Below are 19,841 nucleotides of genomic sequence, written 5' to 3'. Positions count from 1 at the left end.
AGCAGGAAAGTAATGAACAGGCTGCAGTCACACTGAGGGTTCTGCAATAGCATCCTGTACTTGCTCGTGTCTTCCCTAGCTTAGAAGCAACCATGACTACAAACTAAGTAGCATCTTTATACAATTGTAATATTAGCATTTTGTAAGTGACAATGACACAGCTATACAGGAGTGAAACAACTGAAGAAAGCAAAATATATACTGTATATTCCACACAAAACAAACCTCCTGAAGTACAGTTTGCAGTTTCTTCTTTTTCTGTACAACATCCGTGCTGGATTTCAAAGACCAACTGTAAGCACTGGGTTTTTCATAGGTCCAGCTAAACTGTAGTAAAACAACTCCTTTGACTTACTCCCTCAGTAACAGGTTTCTTTTAGTAAATTATACTTAAATGACAGTTTAAGTATATATTCTTGAAGAATAAGGATAAAATACACAGCATTTGCTAAAAGGTACAGATAGTGACTTCAGACAAAAGTGTGTTATGACCAAGATAAAAGCAATGCACAATTCAAGTAGAATTTCCTTGCCTCCAAGAGATTATGAATGCTTCTTATGGTAGTATGTTATTTAATGGTTTGGATAAGGAATGAAAGGGAAGGATTCATCTCTCTATGGTCATTGTTGGAGATGAGAATTAAAGCGAACCTGTAACTTAGTAGGGACAGCTTCAAATAATGTTTTACCTGAAAGTTCTCTGGCTTATTGTTTGAGAGAAGCTGTCTTTTATAAAAAATGTATTCAGGGATATAAAGCTAAATGCTCCTTCTTGTTCCAGATGAGTGATCGTGGTGGTGGTGTTCCTATGAGGAAAATCGACAGACTGTTCAACTACATGTATTCAACAGCACCACGTCCTCGTGTTGAGACATCACGAGCTACACCTTTGGTATGCAAATCTTTTATACCCTGGCATCATGGATATGTCTAATTGTCACAAAAACCATACAGCGAAACCTATGAAATTCCAATTTTATAGATATTACACTGAATAATATTTAAATATTACTTAATTCAAGCAGTTCAAGCATTTTTCAAAGAATAACTGGAAAATGGCATAAAATACTAAAGATTATTTAAATTTGTTCAAGATTCTCTTTTTCTCTACTAAATCTAAAGATCAGCCACCTCAAGCAGAACACTTAGCTATGCTGCACGTACTGTAGTGAGAGCAGGATTCTGAATTATTTTTGTAGCCACTGAATGAAAGGAAGAATAATTATAGCAATGACTTTGGATCAAGGCCATAGTTCATTTGTATTGTGTAGTCAGTTGTACCATCCCCCAGCAAGGATGAAGGTACACAGATGTGACAGGGCATATGAAGAATCTACTTTGGTCTCATGTGAACGTAATAAATGCACAAGAAATAAAGCCTAAGCTCTCAGAAATTAGAATCGTCTGTACAGCTTTCCTGTATTTATTCTCCCACATTGCATCATTTAAAAAAATATGTAGTTCTGCATGTAGATGACTCTGCAACTCACTAAACACTAGATCTTTACAGAGAAGTATTGTGTACGGTCATTGAGAGATTACCTCTAAATTTAGTATTTAAACAAAAAATCATGCTTAACACTTCAGGGCTACATCCTGCTACTGCAGTCAGGGCTTGGTAGAATTTTAGTATAAGCTGCAAATTCATAGACATTGTGTCTTGAACCTTTTTTATATGTTCTGATGATGAAATGTATCTGACTTAAGAACACCGAGTACTTATGATTAGTAGCTCCATGAGGCGTGACACAGACACAGCAGAGTTTCCTCTAATGGCATCTCTTCAAAAAGCTACCATAATACAAGCAGTGTTATCTACCAGCCCTGTCTGACAAATGAATGAAACAGTTTTCGCATAATCACAATCATCCATGCATTCTTGTGGTTTTGGGGTATATAATAGCTTGGGGGAGGGCATAATAGTTAACATCTGAACTCCTGTTACTGTCAAACATCGTGCTTAGTTTGTCTATTTTACCTATTAAAACAGAAAATGCCACTGATTGATGCAATTAATGGAAATACACTTTTTCTCCTATCAGGCTGGATTTGGTTATGGCTTACCCATATCACGTCTGTATGCACAGTACTTCCAAGGAGACCTGAAACTGTATTCCTTAGAAGGCTATGGTACAGATGCAGTTATTTACATCAAGGTATGATCTAACACTCTATCATTTTACATTTATCAGCAGCTCTAATCTGAACTGCTAATGGAACTCTCTGTTCTGTTACAATAACTTCAATTAAAAAGAATCATCAGCTACAGCCTTTTCTCCTTACAGGCCTTATCAACAGAATCAATTGAAAGACTCCCTGTATACAACAAAGCAGCCTGGAAACATTATAAAGCAAACCATGAAGCCGATGATTGGTGTGTGCCAAGCAGTGAGCCAAAGGACATGACCACTTTTCGCAGTATGTAGCTTTTTCCTCAGCAGTTCGTAAGAAGTAGGTTTGTCTGTAAAGGGAATTTAAAAGACCTGATTTATACCAAGATGTTGAGCCACTTTTGATATGTGAGAGTAATTTTAAGTGGTGTAACAGAAAGTTTAGAGTAATTAGGCTTTTCTGAAATTAAAAAACCAACAGCCACCAAAACTCCCAAACCTGCACTTAAAAAGTGAGGTCATACTTAATTTGTTTCTATTTATGACTGCTTTCAGAGCTATGTCAAAGGAGCAATATTTTGGTTTCTGTAGGGATCAAGGCAATGTCTGTCACATGTGGTATTAATTAATATAATTACAAAACAGTTTTATTAGAAAAAATATTGAAAAATCTCACTGGAACATTTTTCATTTATACAATACTACAGATTAATGAAAAGCTCGTGTAAGAAGTATTGAGCTCATTGCTATACCCTTGTAAGCATGCTGAAGCTTAATTTTGTGAAGTTAGGTATGTTGCCTACATACATTGCCTACAACAAGGGGGTTTTTTCAGCTGTAGAAATCACACATCTCTGTAGGGATAAAGAATTTTAAAAAGCATTTTTAACAGCTACTACTGGTATAATGTATCTCAGGTATGTGACATTGGTTGTATTTCTTTGGTTGACTGTGAATATATGATAGATGTGAAAAACTTATCTTGCCCTAATCATTGTGAATTAAAAAATAGCATTGGCTTGTGTACAGTAATGTTGTCCTGCATTTGCCTGTATTTCTGTAGGTCATACCAAAACGTAGTATCAACATTCTAGCCTTTATAAGATCTCAGACTTGGGTATGGCAGGTACAGCTGTAAATGGAAACTATTTTAATAAACAGATTTTAAAAATTTGTTTGTAATAAGGGCATCGCTATTACTTTGACAGTATAAACTACCTTCTCAGAGTAACTAAGAGTAAGTGGAATTAACGGTTTTTGAAAATACCTTTGCATTTGTGAGATGCTTCTGGCCTCATTTTTGTAGTAACATGATAACCAGAACATATTAATCAGTCAAAGACAAACTGTCAAAACACACAGGGGAAGATAAGAGATGGGAATGAATATTACATTTCAGATAAGAAGTCCTTTTAATAAAGAATTCAACTTAATGCCTACTGTACCAGCTTTGTTCAAATCATACACATCTGTGTTGCACCTTGATCCCTGTCATTCCTGAAAATTTTAGGAGTGATGCAATTAAAGCCATTGAGAACTAATCCTCTTCTCAGTTAATTAAACTGTGTGTAGCTCTGTGGTTTTTGTTCTGCAGCAGACATGCATAATCCCTCAGAAACAATAAGCCTGGCTTTTGCTAGTTTACTGTCTCTGCACAGAGCAGAAAGTGAGATACCACAAGTGAAGGGGATAGATGGGATGTTGGAGATTGAAGTCATGCTACTCTAGTTGTAGCTGAGCCTGATTCAAGACTTATCACCTGCCATCTCCCTAGCCAAGTTCCGCAAAACAATGAAATGGTTTTATACCCTGGTTAAGCTAATGTAGGTAACTTTAACAGAAGTGCATTACAGAGTGGACTGTATACACAGTTAAACTGACAAGCTGAGGGAGGATTGCTGTAGCTTAATTGGCACCAGAACAGCAGGGTTACCTACTCAAGCTTGTGGGCATGTTGAGGCCCCTATTTTTCTTCCTTACAAGGATGCGAGGTGGTAACTGGCACAGCTTTCCATCTGCAGGCCTAAAAGTGAGGGGAACTGAGAGCTGTTCTCTTCTTTGGCCCTGTAAGAGGATATGAGGAATGCCATATAGTGTAAAATGGGGCCTGTACAAATGTTGGGACACTTGCAGCTATTGCTTTTGGTAAACTAAAACTGAAAGTTATAGCAAGGGCTTTTAAAAACTCAGGTCTGAAGCTATATTCTAGGCTTTAAATCTTTTAACTAACTGATTTTAGTAACATCGGACAACCACAAGCAGTATTTCTGAAGGGAAGCTAACAGTTTGCTTTCTACAAAGTCTGTTAAGTATTTTAGATATTACTGAAATAAAGTCTCTTTCATGTTCTCGGCTAACTACCAATTGAATTCTGATTATTAAAACAACATGCTGTATAATTATATTTGTATCTGTCTCTTCACCTGCACCCTGAATGCTTGTGGTGAAAACACAAATGCGTAGTGTTTTGATTTACAATATTTAATCCTAGTTACAAATTTGGTCTTTGATAACTTTTGGTTTCAATAGAAGTGCAGAAGACAACTTTTGTGTTTAGTATTTTCATTACTATACTGAAGGCATTGCTAGCACACTGGTTAAGTTGAAGTGAATCACTACAGAAAAGTAGTATACTATCAAAATGCTGAGATTAATAGTTTTGTATGCACATTAGCTCAATCTTGTACTGTAGAAATAATCTTGGTTTGTGTTAATTTTTTGAAAAAATCACTGCATTTATTCATTAAAACTATTGTAAAAATTAAACTCTGTTGGGTGATTGTGTAGCTTGGAACTGAGCTCGTTCCGTGCAGCCAGCCTTCTTGTTGAACATCTGACAGATGTTAAATGCTATGGGTTGTAATAATCAATGTTCTCATGCTCAGGTGCCAGGGGAGTTTATCATCCCTGCTATGGCCCCTCCTCACCTACAACAGCTCTGCACACAGGGAAACCTCTGAAACCATTATTTCCACTAGTCTGCTTCATGAGAAAACTCTTCACAGGGTCCAGGAGTAGGCTTAAAGGGAAAAGGTTATATGGGGCTCTATCAATATACTGTGTTCTAGCTGTGAAAGCACTCAACTTTATTGACTGAATTAATTAAAGGGTGGTTTTATGTGGGTGATCTTGAGCATTTGATGATTCCATACTTGTAATTCCTTTCTCTTTCATCAGTAGGGCAGCATTCATCTTTGGTTCAAGGTCTGTAAGTTTGGCACACAACTCAAAGCTACTGCAAACAAAGTACATAAGTTAAATCTTGACCAAAGAATGCATAAAACTGAAATATAACCTCTTAAAAAAAGTAGTTATTACCAATATTTTCAAACTTTATTTTGGAAATGCCGAGTGTGCAGAAGCATTTCCACACAGTCCTTCTGCTGAAATTCTTAAGACATTTATACAAAAAAATAATAAATGTGAAACACCAACAGTGAAGTTCATTCATTTAATTAAAATGAGACAGTCCATAGATTTAAAGGAGAACTTGGTCCACATAAACAAACTATGTACGTTTTGTTCTAGTCCATTCTAGGGTGGAACTGATATTTAATCTCGTCTATGCTTCTGGAATAATCTAATTTAAGGAAGTGCTCTTGTAGTGTCTCTAGAAAATAGTATGTAAATATACGAAACACCAAGTCATGTTCTAAGCTATTTCAAGAATCAAATCCTCCTTTAAAGAGAAATAATCTGTAGTCTACAACTGAACGTTTAAATACAAGGCAGAAACCCAGTGCGTCAGTGATAATTTTTCCTACAATTCTTCCCTCAGTATTTTAGGTTTGAAAAACAGTATTGTTTAAAATTAGAAAATATATAAATTTGGTCCGCAAAAAATCTTGTAGCATGTAGAAAAGAGAAATACATGTATTGCAAATGGATCTTATTCATAGCATAAATCTATAAAACTATGTATCATTTAGGAAAAATAGGTTAAAAAGGATCTTATTTATAGGCTTAAACCTTGTCCCAACACCATACCGGTAGTGTACAGAAAACCTAATATGCTTAGGATGTGTAGTTTGTGAAAACTACTTAGTTTTTCTTGTCATTTTCTCAGTAAATTGCAACACATAGAATTCAAAAACAATGTGCTACTAAAGAGAACTTTAAATGAAGTCCCAGAAGTACAAGAATTAAAACAAAATAATCCATAAATTTGAAATACATGCTTTCTTTTTAAATTAATTTGACATTACCATTTTCTTAAACTTAATTTTTACTATACATCTTTAGTGGCAACAGATAAACAGACTGTCACAGACTGAATTTGTTGGCAGGATTTTTCTATTGTCCCTCTATCAGATTCAACTCTATCAAATGCTAGTTGACTAATACTGGAATGATTTTTAATACAGCATTCTACTTTTCACAAACATCAATTTCAATGAAAAGGGCATATGACACCTTAGAAGCAGAAAGGTTACTTAAGGCAGAAAGTGAAATTATTTTCTATTAGTACAGGCAGAGTCAACTAGACATAAAAATAAAGTATTATTTCATTTTATTGGGCTGTAATGGGGAGGGACCACAATTTAAAAGTAGAAAACCACCTACCACGTTGAACTGTTGCACTTTCCCTCCTCCCTCAATTGTACAATTATATACAAATCTGCTGAACTTCCTCAAGATTAGGCAAGTCTGCACTAAAACAGAATGGTCATTTTAGCAGCTTGATTCAAGAGTGGCCACCACTCTGCCAGTCTTGCGAACTTCCTTCTCCTTCTTTTGAACCTTTTCCTTTTGCTTTTCCAGTTTTTCCTGTGTTTTTCTAATATCCTTAATTTTTTTCTTTATTGTTGATCGGTCATTTTGACTGGAAACTCCCAAAGCCTTTAGAGGGGGAAAACAAAACAAAATCTCATCAGTAATTTTTTCCAACAGCACTGTCAACAGTGCTTGTGCATTAGCAATGCAAGAAAGTGTTATTCACTTTTCTGCAAGATAGTCTGCTTATTTGAAAAATAAGGACTTAGGGCCTCAAAAGCATTGTAAATAATCATCTGGGTAACAACGTAGGTAAGGAAACCACGGCCAACTCTTCAGTTGTGAAATAACAGTTTCGTGTTGCATTTTACAAACATGTAAACCCCTGTGCATTTCCAGAAAATAAAAGTAGTAGTCTCCAGATATTTTTCTAGCTCTTTTTATACACGAGGAGTTTTTATTCAGTAACTACTCCTTAATTTTAAGGATTTTAAAATGTATAATTAAGAAGTGAGTCAGGAAGTGGACAGTACACTTCAACTTGTGATCGGCAGGTGGCAGTGCCCGATTCCAAGTGCCTGATTGTGCTCGCACTGTCTCACCCTCAACAGCATCAGGTGCACATTGAGCTTTAGGCATCAACATTCAAGGTTCCACAACTGGAGACAGTCACTTGTATTTCCTCTGCGCCCATGATATTTTATAAAACACAGGACATTTAGTGTTGCAATTCAGGCATATTTTGGAGACTGAAGTTAGACACCTTTTCCCCACCTAAACCCCTCAAATTCTACTACTGATCATTAATAATAATTTGCCTTATGCCAGAATAGACCAATGAACCTCTTGCCTGTCCAAAATGCAGTGTGATAATCTAACAAGCAAAGAAAACTGCAGGAATTTACCAGCACTATAAGGAATACATATACAGTGCAGCCTTCCAAATATAAAATGGCAAGAAAAGGCTCAAAAGATTCAGAATACCTATTTTCAGCAAGAGTAAAAGCCTGAAACATTTAAAAGGTCACCAGATAGGATTTTAGCCTTTCCATTTGAAGAAGAAATCTGGAAGAAACAGACTTCTAAAACTGGATCCTGCAATTCTATTTGAATTGGCCAGAACTTGCTTTGTTTGATACGACCTTCTGTTGAGATTAGGTGACAGATGTATCAAGACCCCTTGGATAATTATGCTTACTTTCATTTCCTCAAGATACAAACAAGGAAGCAATATTTGTTATTTTTATGTCTATAAACAGCCTGTCTTTAATTCTACAGTCAATTACTAATTACTATCTAACTATACAGTCTCCAAGTATTTCAAAAGCAAGTAACTCAAAATAAATAAATAAAAAGAACAAATAACTATCCCTTAAAAGCCACAAAACCAGGAAACTGTAGGTTAAAAATACGTCTGAATCAGCAGTGAAACCTGTACAGTTACAAATCTGTCCCAGGATATTCACATACCTTTAACTTCTCACTGTCGAGCTGCATTAACTGCTGTCCATCTACGTTCATAGCTGTGAACTCTGTAATATACTGCTCCATGTTCATTCCCATTAACCAGTGGCATACTTGCTGGGTGGTCCATTCAGAAATAGGCCTACTGTGCCATTGATTTTGCTTTCCTGTTGTTGTAAATTCATCATCCAATGCCTAACCAATTGAGAAAAGTCACAATCAGCAATATTTTACTTGACTGTATGTTGAATTCCAGTTGCCAGTTGAGTTTGATTAACGAAGTGCATTTTTAAACATGCTCTACTCCAAAAGGACTTAAGTTCTTGAAATCAGTTTGCCTAGTTTACTGTAAAGAAGAAGACACTACAACATTCAACAAAAACTAAGTCAGAAACAGAGAACATAAAAGGTAAATTGGACCTATCCAAACAATGAACATACTCCCTCAGTTAGTTGGTTAAGACAGCTCTATGTTAATGTTAGATGCTACCTTACACAGCATGAAGAATCATCAAGCACTTCAACCCCTATGACTGATTATCGTTGTGATGGAAATCCAGAATAAAAGCAATTCTAGTAGCCAGTAAATCTGCTGAGCGTTCTAGGTAGTTTTACTACATTTTGTACATTTGTAAAAGAGAGGACTGTTCATTCTTTCAACTAATGCTATTACATCAACACTTCAAGAGGTCTGCCCAAATAGAAGATGACCATTTCAGAAACATAGCAGCTTGTAGACTTCCACTGAAAATACACTTTGCCAGCTCACAGAGCTTTTTTAAGTACCCTGCTTCAATTTCATTTTGCTTCTGAAGGGAAAAGGTGCTGCTGTTTGTCCTGAAGCACAATTACTCTATCACAAAAGAAAAGCTACACAACAGAGCTCAATGTCTGTAGAGAAGAAATTCAAGTGTGGTACTTGAATCAGTAACATCAGTTAACTGAAGTTTTTCTATCCAGAATCACCTCTCACTAGCTCATGACTGAGTACAGAATGCATTAAAATTGCAGACTGCTCCACTGGCCACCTTCCACTACTCATCAAAGATATTTGCAAATAGAAAATATGCTCCCCTTTTCCAGCGAGCCTTACACTCATTTATAAACAAAAAACATGGAAATAAGCATCTTTCTAGTCATGGATTTGAGACATGACCCTGTTAAGTTGCAGGTGAAAAACTACAACTGCCAGCCAAAGGGATTTCACAAAATCCAGCTTATTTGATGAAATATTTGGGAGAGTTGATTGATGTAACAAAATAATTGTGGTGATTGCAAGTCAAAGATAGTGAGATGTAGACCTGTCACATGATATGATCATACAACACACTGGATCTGAGCAAGCAATATGGAAGACATGTATGAGGGGAAACAAAATTTTCAAATTTCCAGTGTAGTGAAGGACTACATGTAATTCAAAATGGTTTTGCTTTCCCTGGTCTGTGAAACAAGGGACAGTGGTTACATTAGGAGGCAATGCAGATAAATACGAACGAGTTTGTAGAGCTGAACAGTTTGTGCTGAGGTCCTAAAATACACACTACAAGCATTTCAAAGGATGTTCACTTCCAAATAGCTCTAGTCTGATCAGAAAGACTCAATGGCCACTAGCAGCGGAACGTAGCAGGACCACTGTTGGAGCACATCTGATTTGATTTCCAAGATAAATCAAAGTAAGGCAAGTGGGAACAATCAGAATATTTATTTCAAAAACAAACTCCTTATCCAAATTAAAATGCTTATGTAGATACAACAAGTGCGAACACATCTGCCTTTCTGATGTGCAAAAGAAAAATAGCAATTTGCATAAAGTAACAGGAAAGGGCTCTAGAAGAGATTTGGCTTGTAGTGCTCTATACAGCATCTGTATCAAGACAACTGGAGCACCAAGTCTTCCATCCAAGCTATCAAGCTTGAGATGCTTTGTACAGAGATTAGTTGGATAAATTACCAAGGGAATTTTAAAATGCACATTTTATTTTTAATAATTTTAGATAAAAGAACTCCCCAACCTGATACTGCAATACAAAAAATATATTGGTAACTTTGTGTCATACTAGCAAGTGTTCATGAATAATACATAAAAAATGAGAACTACTTTGCATTTTAAGTTGGACCTGTATCTCAGCTGTGGTCTATCAGCCACAAGAAATACTAAAATATATGCTGATGCATACATATTTTTTAATATATCTATGTACTTCTATCATTTGGGGGCTGTGTGTATATCTATACATCCTCTTTACATGAAAAAAATGTGTAAAGTGTTTTATTCCACTTGGAACTCACTCTAGATTTACTGAATCTGTCCAAGCCATGCAAAAACTTCACTTCTGTAATTACAGTCTAAGTACTTGAAGGAAAAAAAAAAAAAAAAATGGGGGGGCTTCCTGAACCAGTTTGCCCAAGCAGAACAGAGTAGAGCAGCTAACAGACTACACTACGGAGGAGTCCTCCAGGCTCTATGACTGGCAACTTAGGGTTTCAGCATCATCAGTTGCTACCAAACTCCTTCTACTTCATATTGGTAAAGACAGAACCCTAAAACCAGAGTTGTATCAAGACCCGAATCTGTATTAAAACACACAGACATCATCTCCTCAGAGATATTTAATACTGTATAATCTGAATTTTTGCTACTACACAAGGGAAAAGCACATCTCTATTTTTCAGAATACAGGAAAGTGAAAACTGTGGAAGGAGATGATGGAGAACGAACTTTTGAGTAAGGCCTATTGGTCATTAAATAATACCTCTACATAATTTTTTTCTCAAATGTCCATTCAGAGGCAGAAGGAACATGCCAAGCTGTTTGTACATCTAAGTTAAGAGTTCCCAAAACAGCCACTACATACACAAGAGATCAGCTGCAAATTCAGAAAGCAGAACTAAAGCTACTCCTAAGGTATGGAAGCATGAGAAAGCCATGTGCTCCAGCATAAAAACACATGTGATTCAGAAAGCAAGCAGAGGCTCTGGAGGTAAAAATAGAGAGCCCAAGAAAATACCACACCATTTAACATATTAACAACATTAGAAGGATTACCCCGCTAGCTTGCTAACCATCTGTGAGTGAAGTGCTTCTGCTGTAACTAGCTGGCTGCTAACAACTGAACTCTCACCAGGCAGTCACGTCCCCAAACTGCTTGTGAGCACCTGCCCAGCAAATAGGCAGACTCCTCCATGCTGCCCCATCTAGATCTCTAAGAGGTGCTTCCATCTCCAGTTTCCTAACAATTCCAGGATTTATAAGGCAGCATGCAATAGCCCACTCCTCCGAAAGCAGGAGTTGCACTGGCTAGCACAACCCCTGCTGCATACTTACGAGCCCATTCGGACAACAACCATCAGGTAGAAATTATACTCATTAAGAGCTTAAGTTAATGATCCTGTTCAATGTCTTCAATAGTGATTTGAATGAGGGGTTTGAGCGTACCCGCAGGAAATTAATATATGACACCAAGTTAGGCTGGAATGTCGATCTGTTGGAGGGTAGAAAAGCCCTGCAGAGGGACCTGGACAGGCTGGATCAGTGAGCCAGACCAACAGCACAAGGTTCAACATAACCAAGTGCTGGATCCTGCATGTTGGCCACAACAGCCCCATGCAGTGCTACAGGCTGGGGGCAGAGTGGCTGGAAAGTGGCCCAGTGGGAAAGGACCTGGTGGTGCAGGTCAACAGCAGCTGAACACGAGCCAGTGTGTGCCCAGATAGCCAAGAAGGCCAGTGGCATCCTGGTCTGTATCAGGAATAGTGTGGCCAGCAGGGCCAGGACAATGACTGTCCCCCTGTACTCAGCACCAGTGAGGTCACCCCTCGAGTGCTGTGTCCAGTTGTGGGCCCCTCAGTTCAGGAGGGATGTTGAGGTGCTGGACTGTGTCCAGAGAAGGGCAAGGAAGCTGGTGAAGGGTGTGGAGCACAAGTCCTGTGAGGAGCAGCTGAGGGAGCTGGGGGTGTTTAGCCTGGAGAAGAGGAGGCTCGGGGGGACTTTATTGCTCTCTACAACTCCCTGGAAGGAGGGTGTAGCTGGGTGGGGGTCAGCCTCTTCTCACAGGTAACCAGTGACAAGAGGACATAATCTTCAGCTGACCAGGCAAGATTCGGGTTGGTCATCAGGAAGAATTTCTTCACAGAAAGGGTGATTAAACATTGGAATGGACTGCCCAGGGAGGTGGTGGAGTCACAATCCCTGGTTTAGCTGAAAACCAGGTGAGGTGTTTAGGGCAAGACTGAAGGTGGCACTCAGTACCATGGTCTAATTGACAAGGTGGTGTTGGGTCACAGATTGGATTAATGATCTCCAAGGTCTTTTCCAAGCACATTTATTCTGTGATTCGAAATACCCCAAACTGCTGTAAGATTGATTACTTATTTTTTCCTAGACCTAGATGACAAACTTAAAAAACCCCCCAAACCCAGAAATACGTATTTTTCTTCATGCGTACTGCTTTCCAAAAGAGAAAACAGTTCAGAGTTTATTCCTTGTTTTCCTCAGAGCAGACCCTTGGTACTCAATTTATTTACTGAAAAGGTACAAACAGCTTTCACTGCTCATGCAAAACTGGGACAATAAGCAACATATGAACTAGACAGAACCCTGGAATTAGACTGATCTATAACAAAAAGAGGCTTAAATCATCACTTTACACATGGACAATTAGTAATAGGCAGCTTTCATTTGAGTTTTAGAATCCAAAGTTTACTGAAAGTTTGTAATACTGATCAAAGAATAATATTCAAGTAGACGTCTTTAATTAAATATTACTATTTATACTGCTTGAAAGTTTTAGAAACACATATTCCATTCTTGAACCATTCAAAAAACTGCAGGGAGTACTTGCAAAGATAGATTATTAACTAGACTTCCTCTGGTTTTCATTAGATCTAAGACTGTTATCTCCAATAAAAATCTGCAAAAACTTAATTTATACTACAATCTGTAAACTAGTTATATGATATTTGACACCTCAGATTTTACCGTTAGTGAATTTACAACACTGTTTGTGACTACTCTGACTTTTACATATTACTGGGATATTTTAGGATTTTCACCAAAGACTGACTTAAAACAGCTAATAAAAATCCCGTCACATTCACAAACCACCAGTCTGCCCTCTAATTCAAATTACATCATAAAACTATGTTCAGTTTTTAATGAGTTTTTCTAAACGAAAGGATTTAATTTATAAAGATGTCCATCGGTCAAACACCAAATGAGACAGTATTTCAGAATGCTACTGAAGTGGGGACTTTAGGTTTCCGCTGTAGCCAAAGGAATTAGTTCTCCAGGGGAATGAACACACTTTCAGGTATCTAATTTCTACCTATATATCAGAACCACCGTATTCCGACTTTTTTTCCTTTCCTTTTTCTTTTTTTATTGAGACAAAATTTTGTCGTAAAACAAACCTGCACAGACATGAAGGCAAGGTCAAAAATGTTGCAGTTTTCATTCATCCAGGAAATTGCTTTAAATTAGTGGAACCATTATATTTGAAATTAAAAACTGCAATCTGATCAGAGAGTTCATTCTGATTTTTATGATATAACTAGGATCAGAACACACAGGCTGATGTGCCATTCACTAGTGCATGTCCTTAGTTTATTAACAGCTTCTTTACAGTGCTCTTCAACATTCAAATATGGAACAGCCATCTAGTTTCACATCACACACATCTGTTTCTATTAAACATGCTGTAGTGTGAACAACAACATCAACAACACACATATACACACTTTGAAACTCACCTCATTTGAAGAGAAGGTTAAAGTGTGTGAACGACCTGACAGATTTGGTTCTGTCACTAACCCTGAAAGTTCACAACTTGGCTTGCTATGGTATGTATCATCTATGACAATTCTACTCTGCAAACAAGTGGAAATAATGTTTTATTAACTCACTTCTTGGAAAAGCAGGTCATTAGGTGACATTCTAGTAATTTTGATTTTTGGTTTAAAAAAAATAGTATGACTCAGTTACCTTTAGAACACACATGAAATGTACTAACTGCATCAAGCATCTGACTTGTTTTTGTTAAACTTCTGAATTCAGAAACACAGTAACAAAATTAAAGCAATATCCCCAATAAGAGCAACTTGTGCAGAGAATCGGTCATAACCTGAAATGGTGTTAAAATACACAAGGAAATGCATCAGTTACTTTTTCAGCAGGCATACCACACTACAGGAGAAGCAATTTAAAAGGCATTTCTTGGACTTATTCATGATGAATTTGTATTGAACTGAAATCTCCACAAACACTATGAACGTGTTTCAGAAGGTGGTGTTCTGTTGGCAAGATAAAAATCAGTCCTAATTGTTTATGTTCATTAAGATTTCCATGGCACAGAAGCACCCCCACAGTTTCACAGCTGTGAAAACGAGAATTAGCTTTAGACTTCTCAGCTGCCCACTGTTAAACCACTGCAGTCAACAGTAAAATAAGTAGTTTAAATAAGTTCATTCATGGAAAATACAAAGCTTGCCCAAGGACAAGCTCTCCCAAACCTTTAAATTTTGATTTAAGATACTGTATTGTATTGCAATTCATTTAACACCTTCAATTAGGGAGGTAAAACACTGGCACAGGTTGCCCAGAGAGATGGTGGACACCCCATCCCTGGAAACATTCAGGGTCTCAGTTTGAACATAGCTCTGAGCAACGTGATCTAGTTGAAGATTAATTTTCTTAGAAAAGTAACAAAGTAAAATTCAGGTTAGAAACATGACTAATATACTATTCACATGACTATCATATTGAAAGAATGTAAAATCTTCACATTACTTCTGTTTACATTCAGTTATTACACCTAGTCTGTGTTTCAAGAAAGCTTTTGGATCTGTATGCCTGGCTTAGCATCTAAAAGCAGCAGGACCCAGGCTGAATCTTATCCAGCAGCCAGTACCTGTACAACCTCATGTAGGTTGTACCTGAGCAGCCTCGGACTCAAACTGAAGACTGAAAAAACCTGATGTGAAAACTTCACAGCAGGTTTGGTAAAAAACCCTCCTAAAGAATATAAATATATGTTTTTTCCAGAACATTTTCTAATTTAATTCCCTTCATTTCCAACTCAGATTGTGACCTTGAAAATATTTTTCTTTAGTGAGTGAAAAATAATTCTGCCAAAAACATGCCTCCTACTTTTGCCATTTTAAAATTTTTTTCTCAGCACTACTCTTTGCTGCCTACAAACAGTAAGCAATTATTTATCAGTATTTTCTCTAATGTTCTCTAAGTCTCTAATCAACTAATTACACTTTGTAAGGATGCCATACCACATCCCTATGTGCATAAACAACCTGAGATCCTAAATTAAACAGATCTTAAAGATATTTTTCTTCAGTAAGATATGCTTCTGTAAGAGAACTACATTTTTGCAGTTATCTTCATTTAGCACTTCTGTATTTGTGTTCTGATTTCAATTTAACCTGAACTCTCAGTTTTCTGGATTCTGTTTGATTTTTTAAGTGCACTCCCTTATACTCTAAATTACTGATACACATTTTCAGCCTTAAAAACACTACACCAAAGCTCAAGAAAAAAGACATCACCACTACAACTCAACAAACAGAAAACCCCCAAACCACAACCTGAGTTTTCCTGCTGCCTCTGTGTAGTACCTTTCTTGACTGAAAAATGGTGTTCTATTTACCATGTAGATTTTATTAATTACATTAAATTTTAGGATCTTCTTCAGTCTTTTAGATGTAAAAATTATTACCAGAAACAACAGAATACTTTGTCTATCAACCTATTCTCAAATTAACTTCAACCCAAACTGAAAATCTATATAGGAGCTTTTCTTTTAGCTGCCCTCAGTTCACTCTTTCTACCTTTACAGAGAAAATCAAGAACAATTCAGACAAACAAAACAAAAGAGAAAGACAATAAAATTCAAGCAAAAATCTTAGAAAAAACATAGCCAAAAGTTAAGCATCTGAGCACCAGTTGTAATGTTTTCTCCTCCCCCTTGCTCCTATTCAGTTTATGGGAGTAACTTCCTTTTAAGCATTTAAGAGCCAGTTGCAAAGAAGATTTTTGACTCTTGACTAGCATAGAATTTGGATAGAAGAGGTTTAAGAGGTAAGCTTCCTATCATTTAAGGTAATAGAATATAGTTTATACCACACTGCTCTTCCTTGCATTGAAAATGAAACACTGCATACCAGATTACAGAAGCTAAATAGTATTCTGGAAAAACAATCAGTATAAACAGTATGTATGTGTGTGTATTGTATCAGGAAATGGGACAGATTTATGTCAAGTGACTAATTTAAGAACTGTCTGCAAGCACACAGGATTTTAGTTCCTGTGTTTCTCGTTTTCACAAGGATCCAAAAGTTTGACTCACTACTTTGTCAAACTTTAAACTTAAAGCTAACTTCAGAATCATTTTAAGAAAACAAAAACCTTCTAAATGCAGTAACTTTAAGAGGCGAATTTTGCAACAGAAACCAGGTAATAACAGAATTATATTCCTTACATCGTCAATGCTAAAACACAACTATAGAAATTATACACAATGCAAAAGACTCAGTTCCACAGAGATTTTTTTACATGACAAAGTTCTTATTTTAGGGTTTCTGCTTTCACCTCCTGTTTAAGAACTGCTGTCACATGATCATATGGGATACTACAGACATAAAATGAATGAATGCTATTGCTATACTTATTATATATTGCTTTATTTATAAATTTTGAGTTAATATCAACAAAAAGGAGTATTCTTTCCTTGAATTCTGGGAAGATGACTTTGTCCCTTGCTTTTAAATTGTTTTAGTAACAAGACTCACTGCTGTGGTCAAGCACATTTCTTCGTCAGTTTTAATGTCATTTCATAGCAAAACAAGCCAAAGCCTTGTTACTGTGCAAATGTAATTATCAACTCTAAGTTCAGATGAGCAACAATTAGCCATTCATTTGAAGGAGCAGCCACTGTCACATTACTGTCTTTACAAAAGACCCCAAACACTGCTAAGTGAAAACAGCCTGGCTTTGGAGAGGAAAACTATGATTTTATGATTAATGAATGTATGAGAATCTATTCTTCAATGGGATCAGCTTTCTACCATTTTACAAAGCAGGAATAGAGCTGGAGACTTGCATAATCTTCCAGCTGCTGGTTTGCAACTGGCACTAAGGAAAAGAGCAGCAAGCAGCAATTACATACTGGACCATGAGAAGGAAACAAAAAACCCCCAAACCAGTAGGCAAGAAACCAGCTGGAAGGCTGAAGTGGTAATCAACTTGGGTAAGTATAGACCAGTAAGAAGAAAAGACTATTACTTCAGGACAATGTGCAAAGGAAGAGAGCATTCAATCTGGTAAGAGCTGTAACTTTTTGATTGCCAAAAAGTAGGTGTATATGGTAGGTATATGAAAACATTAACAGCTGCCTAGGAACATTATGGGTGCTTATAGCAGAAATGCAGCAGCGGGACTTTTACTATGCTCACAAAAATTATTCAAATCAGATAGAAGGGAGCAAAGAAGAGGGGACCAATGGGTTCTTCTGAATCAATGACTTTGAAAGACAAACGCACTGAATGCTTATCTACACAGAAAACACCTTGATAGCTTTACTACAGCCTATTAAGAGACCAACTACAGCCTCTTAAGAGGCCAACCTATGAAGAGACCAACCATGCACTCCTATTTAATAAAAAAATTGTATTGAAGTATATGCATACACCTTTCAAATCCTTGGGTTATTTACAGAAACATCTTTTGACCACTGCATGCTTTAACAGAAGCAACCAATGCAGGAGCTGTAAATACACTAGACTGATGCACACTGGGCAGTATTTTGTAAAGCTCTGTTCTACTTCAGAGATTAAAAAGTTCCTACTCTTATTAAGTTTCCGTGTTAAAATAAGGATTGTACGGTTCTAAAACTAACTTTCTGTGATTTTTAAAAACTACGTATGCAGACAATTTACTATCACAGGGACCGTAGATTTACACTAGGGAAACAAAGTATTTAAAAAAAAGGTATTACAATAGCATTTCAGCGCAATCACCATCTGAAAACATGGAAAGCAGACTTGTTGTCTGCAATCTCTGCAAAAGATCAGTGAGTTAATGGACTACAACCTGGCCAGTTTCTCTTCCAGATATACAAATCATTTCTCTCTAACAACACAGAAGAAAAGCAAAACAGGGCATCCCAAAGTGAAGAAACAGTGTGAAACTCAAGAATAAACCCAGCTATGACCTTACTCAAGTAACTCTAATTTTCAATTTGACAAAATCCAAAGAAAATGAGAATGAAATTGTAAAGACGTAGTAAAATTGCTAGGAACAGTCTTACATTGAAAAAGCTTTTACCAAATACTCAGAGAGCACACACATTAAACCTTTTAGTTTCTAAAGCTGTTTCTTTCAAATAGTTTAAACCGTAAAGATTGTAACTATGGTTATAGACTGAACTGTGTAGCCTCAGTCTCAAGATCTGGTTAAAAGGCTTTAAATTATTAGATCAGTAGTTACTCAGAAGCCTGGAAGGAAGTGTTCTATAGATGTGTTTCTTGGCTTTTAATACTGTATTTGTAAATGAGAACTAGGATGTTATCTGCCTCCACCTGTCTGGTACTCCAACCCTACATTCCAGTATGGTAAGAACTGGCTGGCCAACTGTTTGGACAGTTGACCTCTATTTATGTACACTTCCTCCACAAACTAGTCTGGGAAACAGATCTGACTTTTAAAACTATGCTTTCCTGAAACTAGAATTAGTTTTAGCATTATCAACCAGAAAAAAAGCATGCTCTGCAATTTTTCCTTAGATGCTACTTCACCTGAGTAGCCTCTACTGATGCTTCAACTGAAGAGGAGTGAACAGGAACACACACACAATTCCTGCATGTAAACCTGTAATATCTCAAACTTCTGCAGCAAAGTTTGTAAGAGGTGATGTGGTCAAGGACTAAATCACTAGGCTTCCACATACTAACCACTGGTGTTTTTACTTTATCAAGATGCAACACTTAAATACTCAAAGCACAAATTAGTCATCTTTACCTTGGTTCTGTTCTTCTCTTGACCATGCTCACAACCATCCTGCCCACTCTGAGTAACATGCAGACTGCTGCTAGAAACCTGAGGCTCCTTGTGGCTGTCTCCAAACCAAGAGAAAGGCATGCAAGTAGGAACAGGGGAATCTGAATCTGATGCAGATAGATTGTTGCCAGAGTCATCCAAAAGTTCTCGGGAACCTCTGAGATAAACAGATTAAATCCTGTTTAAACAACAGTAGCAAAAAACCCCACCCCACCCCTCAAATACACAACCATCCCTTTAAAAACAAGAACAAACTCAAAACACGCCACTTATTTTTACTAGTTTCACAGCACAACTGACACTTGAAATGAAAACTGATACTTGCCTTTGAATATCCATGCAAAATAATGAGTTATTTAACAACACAAATTTAAGAACTTTTGCAGTATTTCACACAATTTAATAACTTCAAGTAATTGCTAACTTAATTTACTCAACATTCATCTTCCTAAGCAAAAGACAGTTTTAATGTCACCTCCTCTACACTCTTT

The 19,841-nt window shown here is 36.9% G+C and overlaps 2 protein-coding genes across 4 annotated transcripts in view; one reads left to right on the top strand and one right to left on the bottom strand.

Annotated features, from left to right (window-relative positions):
- The window catches only part of PDK1 (pyruvate dehydrogenase kinase 1), a 25,743-nt gene extending 20,866 nt beyond the window's left edge, over window positions 1-4,877 (top strand). The window contains exons 11-13 of the mRNA XM_008634759.2: window positions 782-892; window positions 2,043-2,156; window positions 2,286-4,877. Of these exons, the coding sequence (XP_008632981.1) occupies window positions 782-892; window positions 2,043-2,156; window positions 2,286-2,426 (366 nt within the window). The 3' untranslated portion in view covers window positions 2,427-4,877. The remainder of the gene's footprint in view (window positions 1-781; window positions 893-2,042; window positions 2,157-2,285) is intronic.
- Window positions 4,878-5,430: 553 nt separating this feature from the next.
- LOC103616564 (neurabin-1) overlaps window positions 5,431-19,841 on the bottom strand; it is a 41,825-nt gene continuing 27,414 nt past the window's right edge. The window contains exons 15-18 of one of the 3 annotated variants that reach the window (XM_008634758.2): window positions 19,312-19,507; window positions 14,037-14,153; window positions 8,295-8,483; window positions 5,431-6,950 (exon numbers count right to left, since the gene is read on the bottom strand). In XM_008634758.2, coding sequence (XP_008632980.1) covers window positions 6,783-6,950; window positions 8,295-8,483; window positions 14,037-14,153; window positions 19,312-19,507 — 670 coding nt within the window. In that variant the 3' untranslated portion in view covers window positions 5,431-6,782. Of the gene's footprint in view, window positions 6,951-8,294; window positions 8,484-14,036; window positions 14,154-19,311; window positions 19,508-19,841 lie in introns of those variants that run through there. The other 2 variants (XM_017735612.1, XM_017735613.1) reach the window with 2 other exon arrangements.

The sequence above is a fragment of the Corvus brachyrhynchos genome, unplaced genomic scaffold (genome assembly GCF_000691975.1).
Source record: "Corvus brachyrhynchos isolate BGI_N302 unplaced genomic scaffold, ASM69197v1 scaffold255, whole genome shotgun sequence".
NCBI lineage: Eukaryota > Metazoa > Chordata > Aves > Passeriformes > Corvidae > Corvus > Corvus brachyrhynchos.
This window is presented reverse-complemented; position numbering and strand designations above follow the sequence as displayed.